Genomic DNA, 19,877 nt, shown 5'->3' with positions numbered 1-19,877 from the left:
AGTGATGGTACACCGCTTTGTTTCCTATTTGTTTTTCTTCAATGCTGTAATTTAGCGAGTTTATCTCAACAAATCACTGGTTCAAGGTCACTTCTCAAGAAATGGACTTAAAATGTATCAGTGAGTAAAAATGTGTTAGTAGAAATTTGAAAGAGGTTCCATTTCGCCAATCAATTTGGGTTCAATCTTTACTGCGGGAATGCGTCCCATTTACCATTTAGAGTGCATGGTATGTTTGAGTTGTGGGTCTGGCATTAGCTTGGCCTTCCCGTAGACAACTTTAGAGAGGCAAGCCCTACTTGCTAGTGGAACTCTGTAATGGAACAGAATGGCCTTGCTCTTCCATTCATTAGCATTTAGTGGTCTCTGAATCCCTGCTAATGGAAAAATTCTTTTATTTATAAGGCTTTTAAGGGCATCCCTTGTCTATTGATTTTTTTTTTGTGTGTGTTGGGTGAACTGGAGGGTTGGGGGCTCTAATCAATCGTCCTAATCAGAGGGCATCCTAAGCAGCCAATTTCTGTTTATGACGTTGACCATATTTTGATTCTCTCCTTACTAACCTGAAAGTCTTCTTTGAGTTCTTAACTCATTCAATAAACTTTATAGCAGTAAGTATTAAACAGTCACACACCTCTCCTCACCCAAGGCGATGTAACTTTAGAAATTGAGCTTGATTGGTCATTGTCAATTTTCATGTGTGAAAATGTTCATTTTCATGGCTATATTGGTTTATCTGTGCCTTAGCTAAATTTAAAAAGAAGTCAAATCCCCCTTTGGCCACAAGGGTGAAGTCACAACTCAATGTCACAAGACTACTGGCTCATGACTACATATTGTGACATATCGTTAATGTACCAAAAAGATGAAGTGGTAATTATTTGTTGCATTGCAATGTCTGTTACAAAATGTTGTTGCCAGTATTACAAGGTAATTGACAAATAGAAGTAGTCAGGCTGTCTACGTGTCACTATCCTTCATCTGATTGGCTACTCATCATAATGGACCACGATGTAGACACTCGCCGTAGTGCGTGTGCTACGCTATCTGCTGACGACTGATGCTACCATATTGATCGCCTCTTATTGCCAGATGCGCAGAGCAATTTTACAACCAAAAAAAGGATGGCAATGGCGGTGATACACTGGCCATATCTCTCCCCAGGGATGTCCCATCCTGTTACCATTACATTCACGAGCTAATTCCTGCAAACTTTCACTTACGTCCTGGTGTGACCCGGTGTTGACTGCTGGGCGAAGAAATAAAATTGAGATTTTTCAAAATCAACTACACACGGAGATTAGAATCACTTATCCGTGCAATGCATTGAAGTCCTGAATAGCAATGCATGCAAACGCTTTCACCAATGTCATTGGAAGTTGTTAAGTGTAGCCAATACATAGTTAATACTCAGCCTTGAATAGACAGATTATGTTACCATGGTAACTTGATCAGGTGATCTTCACGGAAGGTTTTAAACGTGCATGGAAGTGCGTGTTAACCCAATTTGTATTTGCACTTCTTGTCTCATGACGTGGCGTATCCTGTGAAATTAGACCTGCTGCCTGTGGCTTTATTTCAGGATGTTTTCCACCATTTGTTTGAGCGTGTGCGTGACGCTGCGTTACGGCTCATCAGATTCCCCACCCCCTCTTACCTGGCCAGTGTTGAGCAACAAACCAGAGTCGATGTCCTGGAAGCACTCAGGGTATCAGAGTGATCAGCAGCAGAATCAAATTAAATGTCATTTAGATAGCAGTGAATGAAGGGATTGTTTGACAGCACAAGGAACTGGATTTCCTCCTCACCTTTTCTATTTTGGCTTAGGATTCTTTTTCTTCCCCTGAACACAAATTTGCCCTGTTTAAGAGGCGGTGACTCAACCTGATCTGGAAGTTGGTCAGATTTCTGCTGGTTTACTCCAGCCAAGCTTGGCTGCTCACATAAGAAGCATACAGGGATTGAGAAATGTGAGACTTGAGAAGCACTGATCCCAGGCTAGATAAATCAAGGCAGTGACAAAAAGAGCCTTTAGCAAGTTTGCTGTCTTTAGAAATGGCAGCGAGATATTTTTGATGTTGAAACTACACTGTCAAAATCCTACATGACGTGACATTAGTGTAGCTTTTAAGTCATTACAATTAAATTGATTTAAACTCAGAATTTTCCAGTCTTTGCCCATCTTCCTTTTTGCACTTAAGGAAGAGAAATTACAATTAACTCCACCTCCCCGCATCTTAACCCTATCATGCGAAAGCCCACAGGCCACCCAGGCAGCTACAGATTGGGGTTAAAGTTGATCAGGTGTGTGCCTCCCCTCCACCTCTCGTCCACATTTCTCGAAGGATTTAACACAAAGCTTCACAGGTAAAATGTTAATCCTTGTTTTGTGACGTTAATTTGGCTGTCAGTGTGCAGATTATCGCTTATTGGTTATTCCGTCTGAAATCTTATTTAGTGAGGATGGTAATTTTAGAGCACAATTGCAATCCTTATCTGGTCTCAGCAAGTGAACAAATTTCATGCGGTCACTTTTGGGATCATGAAAAGAACAATCAGAACCAGCATGGAGGTGCGACTGAAGGAATGTTGCCTCCAGTGGTCAACTGACACACCTATAACAATATGTTTGAGTAACATGAGACAAGTTGGCGTGGCACTTTACCAAATTGTCTTTCAAAATCTCTTGACTGGAGCCATCATGAATGGCTGTTGGGATAGAGAGATTCCCAGCGAGGGCGGCCTATCAGGTGTCTGCCTCATCAAGCTCAATTAGGTGGGAGGAAACCAAAGACAGATCGCTGCGATGCCTCATTGTACTAGCTGGTGTAAGGGCATAAGACAAACATGTCTTTGATAGACTCCCCATTTGTTCGGAAAGGACCAAAGACAAGCCCGATTAGCTGTGTTACAAAGCAATTGCACGCTCATTACATTAGCAGTTGGGTGACTGAATTGTTATGCCAGAGGCCTAGATTGGTATCTCGAGAACCAAATTGATTTTGGTAAAGCCCAATCAGAAAAGAGAGGCAATAGACATATTTAATCAACTCAAAGTTTACTGTTCATGAAATAATAAATATAATGCTGGTTTGCTGCTTAACTCATTCACTGCCATTGACGGCTAAAGACGTCAAAGATCCCTTTTTATTTTTTTATTTTGTTTTTATTTTTTTTACTCGGCTCATAGTGAATGAGTTAAGAGGTGTACTTTATAGATGGAAGCACACTCAACAGGCCTCCAGTAATTTTGTTATGAGTGCTATGATAGACCACAATGAACTTGTTGCTGTGTTGATAACTATTTGGCAGAAGGCAATCTTTTAATCTTTGACTTCTGTGACGTTCTTGCTATATGGGCCTAAACCCAATTAAAAAAAAAAAAGATATTTGATGCAATGAGGGTGACGTCAAGCACCTTAGTTGACTCCGGTCCTTGGCTACCACAGTTTGGGTTTTGTAAGATGTGTGCAGCATGCACTTTGCTGATTTTATTCAAACCGACATGACTTTTTTTTCATCAAAACAAGTTGATCATCTTACCCCAGTCAAATGAAAAGAATGTCATCTTGGCAGATGATGCCTCACAGCTTTTTTTTTTTTTTTAATCTTTTGCATGTATTTTTGTTACCTCCTTCACCACGGTGCATTTTGTCATCAGACTTGATGTTTGCCACTGTACTGTGTCTCAGTTTAGATAAATGTGTTAACATGTTATGGAAGCACAAGATGGCTGGCTGCTACTAGAGAATTTTAACAAAGTTACTTTCTGTCTCGGGTCTCCCCTCAAAGTAGTATATTTTCCTTGTCTTATGCCAGCGTGGCTTGACTGCAAACTAGCTGCAGATGTCAAGCCTTTGGTTGGTATCAAAATGTTTACCGATTGAATTTACGATGGCCTGCTTTTTCGGCACAAGAGAGACTGATTCCTTTTTCCCCTACTGTGCCGATAGGACACGCTATGTTGCCAATTGCAAAAATATACAGTTGTCAGAAAATATTAACTGCTCAAATGGACGGGGGAGATGTGGTTGTCACCACAGAAAGACTGGTCAGTTATCTGAAGCATCAGTCTTCTTTGGAGTTTATTTTAGAGCGCACATAATACAGAAGCAAGCTGACGGGCTTATCGCTGGAAGATGCCCGGGGCTACAAGGTACTGCTGAGAAGAAGAGCTTTATCTCCTCAGTGGAAATGCTGCAAAATCTCATCCAAGATGGGACTGAGATTGTGTTCGGCCGCCTTGAGGAAGTCTCGTGTGCGTAGCATCCCCATAAACTAATACGGGTTTAAAACAAAATTGTTTTTTTTTTTAATGGATTAATGGCATTCCCATTCACTTGAATGAGCAGAGTTTTTGTGATACAAGTGGTGAGAATTTCAAACGTAGCCACATAACAAATTAATCTACATAACAAATTAATCTATTAAATCAACGTTCCACTGTATTATTTATATCTGTGATAATGTAATCATAATTGCTTTTGTGTGTTAGGTCGCTTTGTGTCGCTGTGAATACCTACTACTCTACGTGCTCCTGCTGTCCCCTCAACTGCTCCTATGTGCTGTTCAGCAACAAGATCGCACTCCTGATGGACCTGTTGCTTCATCAGCTAACAGTAAGTCAGTGCAGTATATCAATATTGTTTTCATTTAAAAAGGCCCACATTTTTAGTAAATTCAGACACGATTTTTTTTTTTTTCGGTATTCATCCTTTTTTGTATGCTTTTGGTTGGTGGTGTGCTGTGTGACTTTTCAGATGTAAAATATGTCTCCATTATTTTGGTAACATTTATGACCTTTCTTATAATGGAAAGTCGTTTAGTCTATTAAGCTCTTTTTAGTGCTTAAGGTGTAATAGTTATATTTAAGCTCCTTTGCCATGTTTAATTGTTTCGTGCAATCCTTTTGTATTTCAAAGGAAAGGGTGTAAAAATCTGTATTTAAAAGGAAAGGGTGTAAAAAAAAAACAAAAAAAAAAAGAGTAGAGCCTCTTCACAAACAGGATTTTCGTGCAGTCAGTCAGACGGCTTTGCAACACGTCAGGTCTTTTTCTTTCATCACCTTGTAACAAGTCAACTTCATCTCTCGGCAACCGTACTGGTGCCGGCGTGCTGAGCCATACTCGGGACAAGTTGCAGGCATGAGTGTGTGATACATGCATGAACTCTGTTGGGGTTTCTTCTGCTCTGAGTTCCAATTCAAAGCAGTCATATTTCCTTAGGGCAAACAGAGAGAGCTTGGCATCTTTGCTTGGGTTTATATAAAACATCACAGCAGCTGCTGCGCTGATTGACATGTCTAGTAGTGTTGCGACAGACATCTTTTTCCTTGACCAGACAAATTGTTTGCGCTCTGACACATTATTTGCGTTTGATGTTGTTTAACACTTTCCCTGTGCTTCTATGCGTCTATGTCCTGGTATGCAAGTTGCGAGCAACACAGTACGGCATTGGGTTTGTCAGTGCTATGCTATGAGTAAATCTCCTCTTTAATTAGATTTTTGGAGAATGTCGGCATTGGTCTAGGTTGACCTACACTGAGAGCTTTCAGCCCAGCCATTGGAGCAGTCAGAGGTTTTAGGTTTTACCCATTGGTGTGTACAATTGTGAGAAAAGCTTATGGTGCAATATAAAATCAAGTTTAAATTTTAAGTATATTGGAAAAGGTATTTCTTAAACAAAATTGAGTACCATATTCTGTACTTGAATTTCTCTACAGTAGTAGAATGATCTCTTTGCATGTCTGAGGTCTACACTCCACTTAATTAAAACTGGTTAAAATTGCACTTTTTTTGTTTTTGTTTTCACATTTAACAGTTACTGTATATTATACATGTTGGCCTCACCGTGACCTCTTTGTTTTTGTTTTACAGCTTTATGTTCCAGATGAAGACAAGTCCATCTTTGGCCGCAGTGTTAACAAACAAGTGTTTGAGGGTTTTACCACCGGCCTATTGCAGACCACAGCTACCATCTTGGGGTGCCTGTCTCCACTGATCGCTGAGTCAGGAAAAGCGGAAAACACGTTGATTTCTTCACCTGATGCCAAGGTCAAGAACGGCGCCACAGAGCCCTTCAATGCTCGCACACAAGACCTAATCAGGTATTTGCTTTATTCTTCATATTTAATTAGTAGTTAATTTTTGTAGCTTTATACTCTCTTAACTGAATGTGATAGCTGGTCAACCTCTGGATGTTCTGTTGCACGTCTCGTGAAGTATTAGCTGACAAATTCTCTTGGAGGGGGGGAACAAATGTTGTCTTGTCAGAATGGGAGTAGTTTGAGAATGAGCGTGTATTCTGGCATTTTTCCAACTTGTGCTCTGCATACACTGAGCAACACATTTCAAGTAGGATCTATTTCTATAGGGGTGGGCACAAAGTAGCGTAAACAAAGAGCACTTGCAGGGCTTTGTAAGGTCCCCTTGAACCTGGCGCTGGAGCTCGCCATGTGGATCTGGATGTGGAGAAATGCGCGCTATGAGGAAAGGCAGGCCTTGCCCTATGAAGAAGCCGATGGACGAGTGTGTCCTTTCCACCGTCCCTCCCACAAGCCGTGATTCATCATGTTGGAGCAGCTGCAAGGAACCACCACTCTCATCCACTGACCTAGTCGTAACCCGGGAGACAGGGGAGGGCTTGAGAAAAATGGCGTCGTCTCAGTTAATCCCAAGTATGAGTAGAGGATTTACCTCAACTGCCTTCTGTAATGTATTAGCAAGTGAGAGAGGACAAAAGATCAAAACATTTTAGCTTTCGCTTTGACACTCTCATTATACGGGTACCATATATCACATGGAAAGCAGCTCACAATTTGGTTTCTGCTTATTACCACATTCTCAGTTTTCGTTTCAGTGCTTTTAGACCTTCATCATTGTCACAAATGTTTTCAGTTCGGGCTCATACGATGTGGCGCCAAGTGGCAAGTGCGACCACCAAGCCCTTGTCAAACATCGGGCTGACGTTGAACAAAGCAGTCAACGTGAGAATGGATCGTTTTAGCCAAAGTCGGTCTGTGAAAGAGGAAGAAGTCAAAACAATTGGATTTGGGTTCAAGTGTCAAATGAGCTGCAATGGAATATCGGCATTGTCACCTGTTTTAAGGGGCCCTCCATTGTGACTGACTAGACATAGACATGCACTACATGGACCGAAGTATTGAGTCACCAGGCTATTATACAAGCAGGTTCTTCACACCAAATTCATCCAGCCATGTAATTCCCCAATTTGATTTCTTAGAATGGACCAAAAGGTCTGCAAACTTGGTTGAATTAATTGACAAATGGAATTAAGGCACACAGCCGTCTAATGACACGATTAGGAGTGATCAGTGGCTGAAAGACCACAGGGAAACATGAGCAAGAGATCTGACATTGGAAAAGACAGATTGCGGATAAAACAGTAATAGCAGAAGGTGGGGGGTTTAAGTGAGGTGTTAGCTTTCTGTTGCATGGATGTGCAAATATCCAGTACAAGAAGCGTTTGTTTTCCAGAATGAGTTTCGGGATTTATTTTGTGAGATATGAAGTCATCCTTTGTCCATTTGGGTGAACGTTTAGGACTGTGCGCCTAACCCCTGCACGTCTTTCTCTTGTGTTTCTTGCAGTTATGTGGTGAACATGGGTTTGATTGACAAGCTGTATGGGTGCTTTCTATCCATCCAAAGCCCTGTGGATGAGCACCCCAAGATGTCTGCTTTCCTGCAGCAAGCCTCAGCTTTGTTGTACAGCATGTGTAGGCTGTGCTTTGTCGTAACTGGACGGTAAGCATGTCCCTGGCGCTCGCAAACACATCATATTTCTTTTCTAGTTAACAAGAGTTGAGCGTCTTCTCAATTCTTGATCACTAAGGATGACAATGGTTTTCTAAAACAAAGACGGTTGCTTTCTCTGTAATCAGCCAACAGATCGTTTCCTCCAGCCAGCCAGCCAGCCAGCTAGCTAAGCTGTCGTTACTGCCGATAGAGATAGGCATCTACTTGACCCAGCTCTCTGTCACTCACCATAAACCTTAGCTTGGAGCTTGGGGGGAGCCCACCCACATGTGCTACGGTGACCTCCCCTAAAGGGAGGTTCAGTGGTGCTGCTGACAGAGGCTAAGCATACAGTCACGCCAATGGACATCAGCGCCAAAGTTCTTCACTTGAAAGCAACATTGCCCACAGTAGCTGGGATACGCTTTGATGTCACACATGACTGGGAATGTACTTAATGCATTTTGTCATGCTAAATATTGATATCAAATAGCATTATTAGCTTAAGATTTTTTCCATGACTACCTCACTTCAGTGCCAAGTAATAGAACGTCGTCAGCAGGTGTAAGAAGATTAAAAGTACATCAGTCGTTTTTTTCCCCTGATAGTAGGACATCAACAATAATTCCTATCTAGACATGATGGAGAGCATAGCAGACATATGCTGAGGCACCTATTTAACAACAGAAAAATAGATGTATAACAGCATCTAACAATATTTTATATATTTTACTAAATCCATCTTTGTTTCTGTCCTGCAAAATTATGGGTACTCCCTTGCTCATGAACTTCATTCACCATTAAAGCATCAAACAGGCCTGGTTGTGCCGTCTCTGCATCACGTAAGAGAATGTTCAGTGGCCATGTAGCATATTTCGTCCATGCCAGTTGCTGTGTCTGGGGATTATAATGGCATTAGGAGGCTGTATTCCAGCGTAGCAGCATACTTCACACAAGGCCTGTTGGCTAACATCAAGTATCAGCACGCACTGCGGGTTCCTGCCAAAGGTCACACACCCTCCACAGATCACGGTGGCTGCTGTCGAGACCTTTTTGTAGTACTAGCTTGAGGTGGTCACAAGAAGCAACCTAATTTGTAGTCATATTGTTTCAGTAAAAGAAATAAAAATTTCAGTCATTCCAGGTTAAATTCTGAAAAGCTTTATGTAATTATATCATTTTTCCAATAGCAAAATCTACCTTTTGCATTTTAACACATACATTTATATATTATATTCATTTTACAGAGCCCAAGGCTCAAAATTAGTGGTTTTGCATCAGAGTTTGTGAGTCAAAATTAGCATTTTTGCGCCTCAAAACATTGAATTGAAAAAAAGAGAAAAACAGAAGTTCGGAGAAGGAATGCTAATTGCTGACACACAACCGTTTAATACCGGAATTAAGTGCTTGGTGAGTAGTGAGTAGAGTTTTCACGGAAGTCTGGCTGTAACCGCGTTAAAGCAGACAGCATCCTCCTTTGTACAGCAAAATAGCAGGCAAATTAATATTTCTGGACTCTGGAGGGAAAAAAATAGTAATTCCGCTCAATAGAACCTTTTAATTTAAGAAATGCAAACAGTTGACTAAAAACAATCGTTCATTTGTTATTCTGTCATATTTTTTTTAGTTTAATAAAATCCTTGCTTCATGATGCCAGGAGTAACTTGCCAAAAACTGCTCCTGAAAATTAGGAAGTTGCTTCTCAAATTAAATAATTGATTTTGCAAATCTGTTCGGCAGCCATATGTGCATTCGCATTTGTCCTTTTAACCAACTGTGGGTCGAGTGTTCTGGGAGATCCAGTTTTAGTTTCATTCGTCTTCTTTTCTACTGTTGACCATGCCTTTTCCGTCTCGTCGTCCTCCTCAGCGGGTCCAGTATATTCGACAACAAACGGCAGGACCCAACCGGGCTGACGGCCCTGCTGCAATCGACAGACCTGGTGGGGGTTGTGCACACGCTCTATTCCATCCTTCTGCACAGCTTCTCGCCGGAGTCGTCCTCTCAGAGCCAGGAACCTTACAGCCCAGGGGTCATTCAGGTGGCTTTGCAAGGCATCCGCTTCCTCAACAGTTTTGCCCTGCTTGACCTCTCTGCCTTCCAGGTATCCACAACGATAGTCTAGTTTTCTATTATTAACAAAGAAACCTGCGTAATCCTTTCTATCAAAAAGGTAAAATGTTTAATTGTGCTTGCATTCTATGAAATTCTGGGCAAAGAAGTAAACATGGCCGCAGCCATCCTAGTAGTCATTAAAAACAATCTCAGCGCTTAAACACATCAATAATGACAACTACAAATATTTATCCTTCCTTGATCAAATAAATCTGTAAATTTGATCCGATTGATGCTGGCTCCTGTCTTAGTGTCTGTTCGAGGTGTAGTTTCTCTCCTCGGAACAAAAGCGACCTATGGACATAAACACAGATGACCTCTGACCTGAGGTCTGTTGTCAGGATTGATTAGATCCCGGTGGGTCAGCGGTTCGGACGAGCGCAAGTCATTAGCACTGTAAACTGGACCGTACATTACACAGCCCCAGGAGGAGAAGTCTGCAGCGTCACAGTGCAGAGAAGACTGTCATTTGAACATCTGCTATTATGTCTTTAACTCAGGGTCCTCAGCTTATTATTGTGCCTTGGGTTAGTTTCACATGAAGCAATTTTTTGACAGACCATTGTAGGAAAAAAATAAGTATTTTTAAACAATACAATGCACCATTACGCTGTATTAAATTGTAAAGTTGAAGCTCTGCCTTGATTGTCTATGATGAGTTGGTCGCATCTTGGGGTTATTGGTGACAATGACGAGTATATTACAGTATGTCCATTCGACCCTGTAATTTTGTTTTGCTCACCGTCATTGCATAAAATCCAGCTTTACTGAGATAGTATGTTGGAAATGAAAGCAAGCCATTAAGTGCTTTTTTGGCTGTTTTGAAGGCTTCATTACCTTATTTGCGAGCTCGTCGCCACATACTACGCAGAGCGAGATTGGTGCATGAGAATCACCTCTAACAAGAAACCAGTATTTTAACGAGTCCTTTTTTTTCTTGTTTTTGCGAGCTTGTGGGCTTACTTTTTTACTGACGTATCATGTAATGACCGATACAATTGGTTTGACATGTACAAAGAGGCATAGACAGACGCACCTGAGCTTCAAAAATAAAACTTGTCTGCTGTGACTTCCACACTGTTTGATCAATTTTAACTTCAAGCATCGCTGGAAAGCCTTACAAAATGTTTAGTGTCAAACGTACACTGTTTATGGATTTTACAATGCTCAAACTCTTGAGTGGAGTTGTGATGATCGTTTGGTGCTCCGTCACACTGACATGTTTGATAAATACTGTCAGCAAACCGCTCCTCTCATCTCATTTCTCTGCTGGTTTTGGGATGTTTTATGGCATTTGGCCTTGCTTGCGCTCTTTCTACCAAGCACGTTCCCACGAGCAACACATATAAAATGTTTTATTACTTTGCTTTGTTATTACGTTGAGAGCTCTGTAATCTTTGTCGCAGGCAATTCATGTTAATTGAGTGTGTCGCACAACTAACGCTGCATGCAATGTCCCAGGCTGTTCTAGGAGCTGAGGGCTTGTCGCTCGCGTTCCGCCACATCATCAGCTCGTTGCTGTGGTACTGTACCCAGCATTCTGCTGAAGAGCTGCTCCACGAAGTCATCATCTGTGTCGGATACTTCACTGTCAATCACCCGGACAACCAGGTAAATTAGCTGTCAAAAATATACGCCTTTACCTCCAACATACTCACTGGCCACAACATTCTGACCTCTTGCTCAACCAACGAGATTCAAGATGAGTATTATACATTTGGCTCAATGAGTTGATCTGATATCGTGCAGGTGACGATTTAGTGGTTATCATCAGTGAAATAATTAAATTTTTAAGCAACATTTAAGCAAAGAGTTCCTGCCCACCCTGGAAACTTGATGCACCTTTTGTCTTTGTTTGAAATTAAAACAAATTTTAATACTTGTTATTTTGAAATTTGTGTGTGCCCTGCAATTGGCTGGCAAACAGTCCAGGGTGTACCGCGCGTATTGCCCGTAGACAGCTGGGATAGGCTCTAGCATGCCCACGAAAGTCGTGACGAGAAGAAGCTTGGATAATGGATGCATGGAAAACATAAAGCTTTTACAAAAAGCTCCTGTTTTAAGATGAATTTTATTGTAGCACCCTACCTGTGGCATCTGTGTCGGCTGTTGTCCCCCCGAGTGGCCCCGCCCCTCCTGTAGTGCCCCAGACAGCATGCACAACTCAACCTTATATCCTCTTACGGGACAGTGATGTGCACAAGCAGATCCCGCTGCTGTGTAATTGGCCGTCATGCATGGCCCGCCTTACCATGCCGCTGATCAGCTACACTTGGCTGCTCTCTGATTATGTTAAATCCGACTCGCGCAGACAGCAGCCTCTAACCTCTGACACATCATTGATGTCCTCTTAGCAATTTATAGGCTGATTACTGATTCTAATTAGCCAGATTTTCCACTTTGAATCAAAGTGATTCCCCATCGCACTACGACACTCAGGCTTTCCTGTGAGCCTATTCCTTTTAATTATTGTAATGTACAGAATTTGCCGAGCCAATTTGCATTTTGTATTGAATAATTGAATGAGAGTCTATGATTAAGTAACGTGACTGAGGTATTCGTCTCTGTGCGCACATAAAGTTGTTAACATCCGCAGCCATGCATGACCCTATTCGTAAAAGAAGAAATTGTTTCTAATTTGGTATAAAATCGTTCAGCCGTGGTCTGTGTGCACTCTGTTGAATTGTTATGAGAATGAATAACTTGTTTGAATTTTTGGTAAATCGCATTGGACTCTAGGTCGTTTGGTTCCCAATTTCCCACGCAGCTAGCAAATAGAGACGAGCTTTGCCAGTGTTGTGGGAACACGTCTGTTGAGTTCCGCATCGAGATGGATGGCGTCTAGGACAAAATTCACAGCAGCTTGAGCTTTCCTCCAGCTAATGCAAGCACTGGCACAGAACAAAAGCAAAGCGAGCTGAGGCCCATGCGGTCACCGTCGCTGCTGATTCAATGTTGGCGCACCAGCTTTTGCTTTATATGTGTACTCTAGAAATGAAGCTTCTCATAAAAAGCAGAACTTTGAACCATGCGTCCTGATGTATCCCCCCCCCCCCTTACTTAAGGGGCATGAATAATTCACTTTGTCAGACAAAAAAGCCATTGCGGGAGCAACATATGTAGGCTTGCTTACAGGGGGCACTGAGCCATGTAGCCATATGTTTCATTGTCTGTAAGGCAGGTCTGTGTAAATCTTGTAGAACAAAAAAAATGTATTTGATCACTGTCAATTAACTGTTCCTCCTGGAAATATGCACCCATAATCTCCCACTGTCATTCATTTTTGACTCATCCACTAAGATGAGCTGCGCAATCTTTGAACCGGCGGAACTGTCATTAGAAACTGTTGACATGTTAAACCACCTGATTCCAGCATGCTTGATTTGTGTGTAAATCTTAAGAAAACTTTTTTGTTTCTAGTTGCTCAGGGAAAATGACCACACACAGGCACACAAGTCGACTTGGCAAGCACACAAAAGGTTATTTTCAGGTAGCATTAAAGGATTTATGCATGAGATGACATTAGATAGTTTTATTGCTTAAATCTCCCCCCCCCCCCCCCCCCCGCTTCCGAAAGTGTGTTAACACCAGCAAAAATCTTTTGAGCTACAGATGATCTCTCTGTCCAGTATCCCACACACACCTCCCGGGCTGAACCTTATCTGTGGGGTCATCCCGCTTCTTCCTATTCCCTCAGAGGTCGTTTCCTCTGCCCTCCGGCCCTGAGCATGATCCCTAGGCCTGTAATTCCCGCTAACTTGATGTTGAAATGCTCCCTTCAGCGGCACATTACTGCCGAGACAAGCCCACACTGCCCGCGGGGCAAGTGCAGCTCGCGTAGACCGTAGGGAGCCAGCAGCAGGGAACGTTACACTTTGTATCACTCGGCAGAATAAACAGAGGCAGTCAAACGCAGACAGACACTCTCTCCACTGGCTGGCAGAAAAGTGCCTGATTGTTTGCCGGTAAGGGATTTACACTCAGCTTCGAGTGTAAAAGCAGGCCCAACCATCCTACTGATGCCGAGGACAGTTTTACCCTTGCGAACTTTTGGGAGAGCGGAGGTTGCATTTGTCTGAACTCTGAAACACTTGTCATCAGCATCATTCCACAGTGGGATTATCATCAGGGAGATCTGGGATAGGATGGCGGCGTCAGAGATAGTTATTCATTTTATTGAGTAAACACATGACTCTCTGGGGTTTTTTTCAGGCAGCTGACAATTACCCTAAAGTCAAGTTGGAGTGTCTATGTCAATGTCTGCATTGCTGGAATTCACTTGTCTAAAGGTAGTTTACATAGGAGCTGACGCGTGTCTGGATAAACGGTTGTAAACAGTTATTTGGCCAACTTGGCTTTGTTTGTTGGTTTTGTGGCGCTGCTCTGTCGTCTTATCAGTATTCCACTACACATTACATATACGGCTCTTGTTACTGTGGAGTTGTTAGGATGCTGCCCAGACGCATTGATGAGAGATTTAGATTGTCGCTTATTTATTTTTTGTGGCATCACAAAATGGAAATTAGAGTTGCTTATTGACACATTTGCTAATGGGGCACAATGTCAAGTGTATCACTACAATTCAAATGATGTAGCTTAAGAAAAATCTTTTACATTTTGATTGTCACTTCTAGAGAATTTATATGTAGAATGATTATTGTGGTTGCAGTGTACGTCTTTAACTGAGTTTCCACTTCCACAATACTTTTTTTTTTTTTTTCCTCCCCCAGAAGTTTGTGTGCGTTCCAGAACATTAACTTTAACACACGCTTTGTTGTCATTGTGGACAGTGAGGAAGTTATGTCATGGAAGCGTCATAAAAAGCAACACTGTTTAAAAGCGGCAGGTCTCGAATCAAAAGCAGGAACAGAACAGCGAGGCCGTTTAGTTTTTTTCCACAGTCGGCGTTTTTACGTGTGCCAGATGCGTTGACAGGTTTTTATGATGTCAGACTTTACTCTGCAACTACTTGGATGCAGTTGGGAAAAGCGACGGCAGCGTTTAGGGTCTGATTTGGAGCGGATTCCCCTCGGAAATAAAACTCAGTAAAACTGTCACCATCATAACCTCAGACTGTCTCAGCTGTTATTTAAGCGTAAAAATCAGTTAACCACTCTTAAGTTAAAAAAACAAGACAACATCCGGTCTTAAAAATTGATTGCGAATCATGAAGGCATAATGTGAAAGTGATTGATGCCTCTTGTGCATTTCTCTAATTCACATTCTTGTCACACAAGTGTAAAGAGATTAACAGCCCTTCACCTGGGTCACTTACCTGCAGCATCAGGATTTTTTGATGTCTTCCTCAAGAATACTTAAACCAGGTCACGGGGACTGAGGATTGAACCCACAATCTTTATATTTGGAGACGACCACAAATGCCAAGCCATGATGCAGGATGGTGATTCGAACCCCAATATTTGTATGCAACTTTCCACACATTTTTAGCCCAAGTCTAACGTCTATATCCCCCGGGTCGTTCATCTTTCAAGTTTTTGCTTCACTTCCCCTGCTTTGAGCTTGAGCCTCACACTTGGCTGTGGAGCTGAGCTACCTCCGTTGTTGCCAGTTTGTCTTTGGGCGGCGTTCCAACTCGCAATTTAAGATTGAGTGAAAAGTATCACAAATGCACCAAAACTACTCACACTGAAAATAAGCAGCACTGCTTCTGAAAACACCTGAACGCTTTTTTTTTTTTCGCCATTAGTGGATGAATTTGACCAGTGAGTCGCACATTCCTTGGTGGAAACCTCTTATTGAATTAGGGAATTGAACCTTTCATAGTTTGCTGCACTCCTGATGTACTTTCTTTGGCCCTGTACACACCAAGCTAGGTAGACTTTTTACAAGACTGTATTTTTCTGCGTGCCCTTTTGCAAATATCAAGCCTCTAAAAATTGAAGTATAACATAAGCTAAAAGCCTACATTTTTATTTCCAATCCATTTTGGAGAGTATCACAGATAATTCATAAAAACACTGTCATTGCCCAAACCGTTCTGGATGTAAACGTACCTTATGACATAAACAAAACTTCCCCCAAGTTTATAATACGCACTGTCAACTGTGATGTGCTCCTCACATCAGACAGAACACTTGTTATTACACCTTTGGGGCTTCTGTAAACAAGCGGCGATAAGGAAAAGGCTGTTCTTTGTCTCTTTAAATGTGTCCGCAGAGGGCAGACCCGGAGAAGCTTCACCTTGAGCTGATAAAAGTGATGAATTATCACATTGTTTATGCTTCTGCTCAAACTGGCAGTGCACTATCAAAGGAGAAGCGTATTTTTAGAGTCTTGTAAACCTGAGTGAATTTATGACACAGTGACCTGATGTTGCTCTTTACATTGGCCCCTACCTGTAAAATGCCACTGCATTTTCTTCCGGCAGTCTGGATTTACCCTGCTGACCTCCACCATCAGCCCCGATCCAGCTACCCTCCCCACTCTCCGGGCATACGTTGGTATATGAAACGACGAAACGGGGACATTTTTTTCAAAACTGACACTAAAAGTGTTTAGATCAGGGCTGGGCTAGCGTTTGTGCACAAGGGCCACATTTGATTTTTAAAACGGACAGATGGCCTGGTGATTCAAGCATTATGTTTAAAAAAAAAAAAGAAATGTTTAAAATACTGTATCAAAACCAATATCTATTAGTTCTCATGTTTTTTTTTCAATTTAGTTATTTTAATTCTAATCCATTTTCAATGAAAAAATGATTGTTTTAAATAAAATACAAATATTTTTGTAATATTTTGTCATGAAATCAATTAGCCTCTTTAATGCAATAAATGTATTTTTAAAAAATTAATAAATACATTTTAACTAAACCTCGACTTCAAAACTTCCACACGCACCTGTTTTTGAACAGTTCTCATATGGAAGCACGACCAACACCACCTCTTTTCATTTTTTTAATTTGAACCATAATGTTTTCAGCTCTGCATTTCCCAGCTCGTGGAAAAGCCTTGTGCAACCTTTTAGTGGCTCGCGTGTGCTTTGTAGTCTGCACTTGCTTGAAGGGGATTTAAGTTATCCCCCTTTAGCTCTGCCCCTGGTTTGGATGGTTACTGGATCAATGCTTCCCATTGGCCCAAAAAATGGGCTGGCTCCCTTGCATGAGACAGGACGGCCCTCTCATGCAAGCAGCTTTCAGCCAGACAAATTAAGATGTTTAAAGTGTAATACTATTCTTCACCTTTGGGGTGTCTTGACAGTTCTGACATTTGAATTATGCAAGTTGGGAGTGAAATGTCAGGATGAGAGAGAATTCACATAATTGTTACACATGAACTCAATTTGACCTTTGCTCAACTTTTGAATGCACGTATTTAGCTGTCACCTTTTTTTTTGTATCTGTTCTCTAACAAAGAGCCGAATGGCAAACATTCAGAACAGAGGTTCGAGCTATGAATGAACCATTGCATGATTACTTGGTTAGAATTGGTATTTAAACAATTTAAACAGTCCTCTGCATCATCTTGACGACCAAGCCAAGACGACACCTCATCATTGCGAGGCTCAAACTGAATATTTTCAGTGGGAATTAGCCACTAAGCTTTCAAGGGTCACAGTGTCATCAGCAGATTGGAACAGAGATACGGAGAGACTGGAGGAGTCCCACAAAAGATTTTTATTTTTCCTCATCCAAAATAAATTTAAAAAAAAAACTGTATTATATACAATATTAAATTGTGGTAATTTGATGCAAGGGAAAAATAATAATTTTGAAGCAAGATCTGACTGTCCCTATCAAAACACCACAGCACGGTAGCAAGCTAAAGATGAAGAATTTGCAGGATAGTCTCAGCCCATCACTTCAGAATGAGAGAAATGCCAACAGGTAAGGAGTCAGATAAGTTTAGGCACATCAGAGTATGTATCGTTTAAGTAGAGAATTTGTCATGATAGTATGTAGAAAGAGTGTGCCGCAATTGTGAAAAAAATTTACATTTTTGTTTATGGCGTGAATGGCAAAAGCCATGTAAAGAAAAAGCTGATGTTCAACTCAAGCTGCCATGAGTCGAGTCACAGCGTTGCTCACGGCACGTCTCTTAGGTGTTTGTATATCAGTAAATAATTTTCATTCAAACTTGTTTGCTTCCCCACCCACTGTCGGTGTGTTGCAGGTGATCGTACAATCTGGCCGCCAGCCCAGCGTGTTGCAGAAACTGTGCCAGCTGCCCTTCCAGTACTTCAGCCACCCGCGCCTCATCCGCGTGCTCTTCCCCTCGCTGATCTCGGCGTGCTACAACAACGGGCCCAACAAGGTCATCCTGCAGCAGGAGATGAGCTGCGTGCTGCTCGCTACGTTCATTCAGGTAACACTCACAGGAAAAACCCATGAAATCATTACAAAATTGCAAGTATCCTCGAGTGCCATCAATTAAAATATTCCTAAGCCAGTTTAAGGAGACACTCTACGCCAGCGCTGATTATCGGCTGCTTTACATTCGCTCTGGTCAATGTGTAACAGGCGCGCTTCTCTATAAGACGAATGGCTTCCTTGGCTGTGGATTTTGGCTGCCGCTGCTTCGACTCCCAGTAAACACCTTGTCTCCTTTATCTTCCTCTGACAACACTCGGCCGAGCACCGCTGTTTGGACGGCGATTAACCCGCCATTCACCAGTAGACACGCTATTGTCGTTGCTTTCAAACAAAATCACAATGCACGCCGTCTCATTGTTTCGTTCGGCCCCCTGGGAGCATTCCTCAGATGGAGAACTGGATGGACTATGGCTACTTACTATACGGACAAAAAGTTTGGGACACCTGGCGATTACACTTGATGTAGCCGAATGAGGCTGAAGTGGGCCATCGCTCAAAAAATAGTTGCTAACTCTTGGCTGCAAATCTATCAATGCTCAGCAATGCAAAACATGACCCAGTATCAGGTTGTGAGCCCTCACATACAAAATACTTTGATTGAACCACATAAATATTGAGAAATTGTCAAGGAAAGAAGCAAGTGGCCAGAGAGAAAAGGGAACTGATGCGGATAAGAACAGCCGAACTTTTGAAAAGCTTTTTGAAATGTTTGATCTCCCCATTCACTGATTTCATCTGTGCATTTTGGCAGTAGAGACCCCTTTTTTTTTGTCACAGGTACCTATGAAATTACAAATATAGTTGAGTGTAATTTACAACACAAAATATGTCTACTGTATATCAACACGATCAGGTGGAAACCGCCGTGTCCAAAATGGGTCATTTCTTTTTTTTTTTTTTTTTGTTTTTCCCACATCTCTTCTAAAGCTGAACAATTAATCAAATTCAAATTCATATTGCCATGTAGTAGAATGTGATTATGACAGAAAAAAAATGTTTCATTTTGCTCAGTAGGCTTAGATAGATATTTTATTTCTAGGATTTCTAAATAATATCGGTGCTTAAGAAGTGTATTCCTCATGTTTAATTATAGTTTTATGAAAGTTGAAGCAATAAACACACATGTGTGCATTATTTTTGTAATCTGATTCATGATATACTGCTATGGGTTTATGCCACATTTGTTTGGTAAAATTATGTAAAGTTGTCATAGTATACGCATACACGACAAATCAAAGTGTTTAGTAAATTTTATGTTAATTCATGGTTCACTTGCCTTTATTTTAGCATAGGCCTAATGAGACCAAAACAAGTTATGTATAATAAATCTGATATTGTTTACTTTAATACCGGTTAATTTATTGCCTGTGTTTGTAAAAAATAAATAAATGGGAATGAGACATTGCAAATATAATCTTATGTTAAATTGAAATATTCACTTCAATTTTTCAAACTCCCCCAGCCCTACTGAATACTATGGATCAGTCCCCACATTGGTCTGTTAGCTTTACAAATTGAATTGTCTCCATAATGTGGAATCATAATTGTCGTTTGTCTGATTTGATTAATGAATTGAAGTCTGTCCCTATTATATTGTCCAGATTAGCCTCATGTACCACTGTGAAGCCATCTTGAATAAATCAGATTGTATGCTATAATCATTACTCGTTAACTTAT

General features: G+C 41.4%; 1 protein-coding gene across 4 annotated transcripts in view; it reads left to right on the top strand.

Annotated features, from left to right (window-relative positions):
* Positions 1 to 19,877, top strand: part of scaper (S-phase cyclin A-associated protein in the ER) — a 49,538-nt gene that overhangs the window by 28,569 nt on the left and 1,092 nt on the right. For 3 of the 4 annotated variants that reach the window (XM_088297597.1, XM_088297594.1, XM_088297596.1), the window contains 6 exons: positions 4,496 to 4,619; positions 5,877 to 6,106; positions 7,610 to 7,765; positions 9,626 to 9,860; positions 11,333 to 11,482; positions 18,001 to 18,192. In XM_088297597.1, the coding sequence (XP_088153723.1) occupies positions 4,496 to 4,619; positions 5,877 to 6,106; positions 7,610 to 7,765; positions 9,626 to 9,860; positions 11,333 to 11,482; positions 18,001 to 18,192 (1,087 nt within the window). Of the gene's footprint in view, positions 1 to 4,495; positions 4,620 to 5,876; positions 6,107 to 7,609; positions 7,766 to 9,625; positions 9,861 to 11,332; positions 11,483 to 18,000; positions 18,193 to 18,347; position 19,877 lie in introns of those variants that run through there. The other variant, XM_088297595.1, reaches the window with a different exon arrangement.

The sequence above is a fragment of the Idiotropiscis lumnitzeri genome, chromosome 6 (genome assembly GCF_059441095.1).
Source record: "Idiotropiscis lumnitzeri isolate Australia: NSW breed Sydney's pygmy pipehorse chromosome 6, RoL_Ilum_1.0, whole genome shotgun sequence".
NCBI lineage: Eukaryota > Metazoa > Chordata > Actinopteri > Syngnathiformes > Syngnathidae > Idiotropiscis > Idiotropiscis lumnitzeri.
Note: the sequence above shows the minus strand (reverse complement) of the source record. Positions and strands in the feature narration are given on the sequence as shown.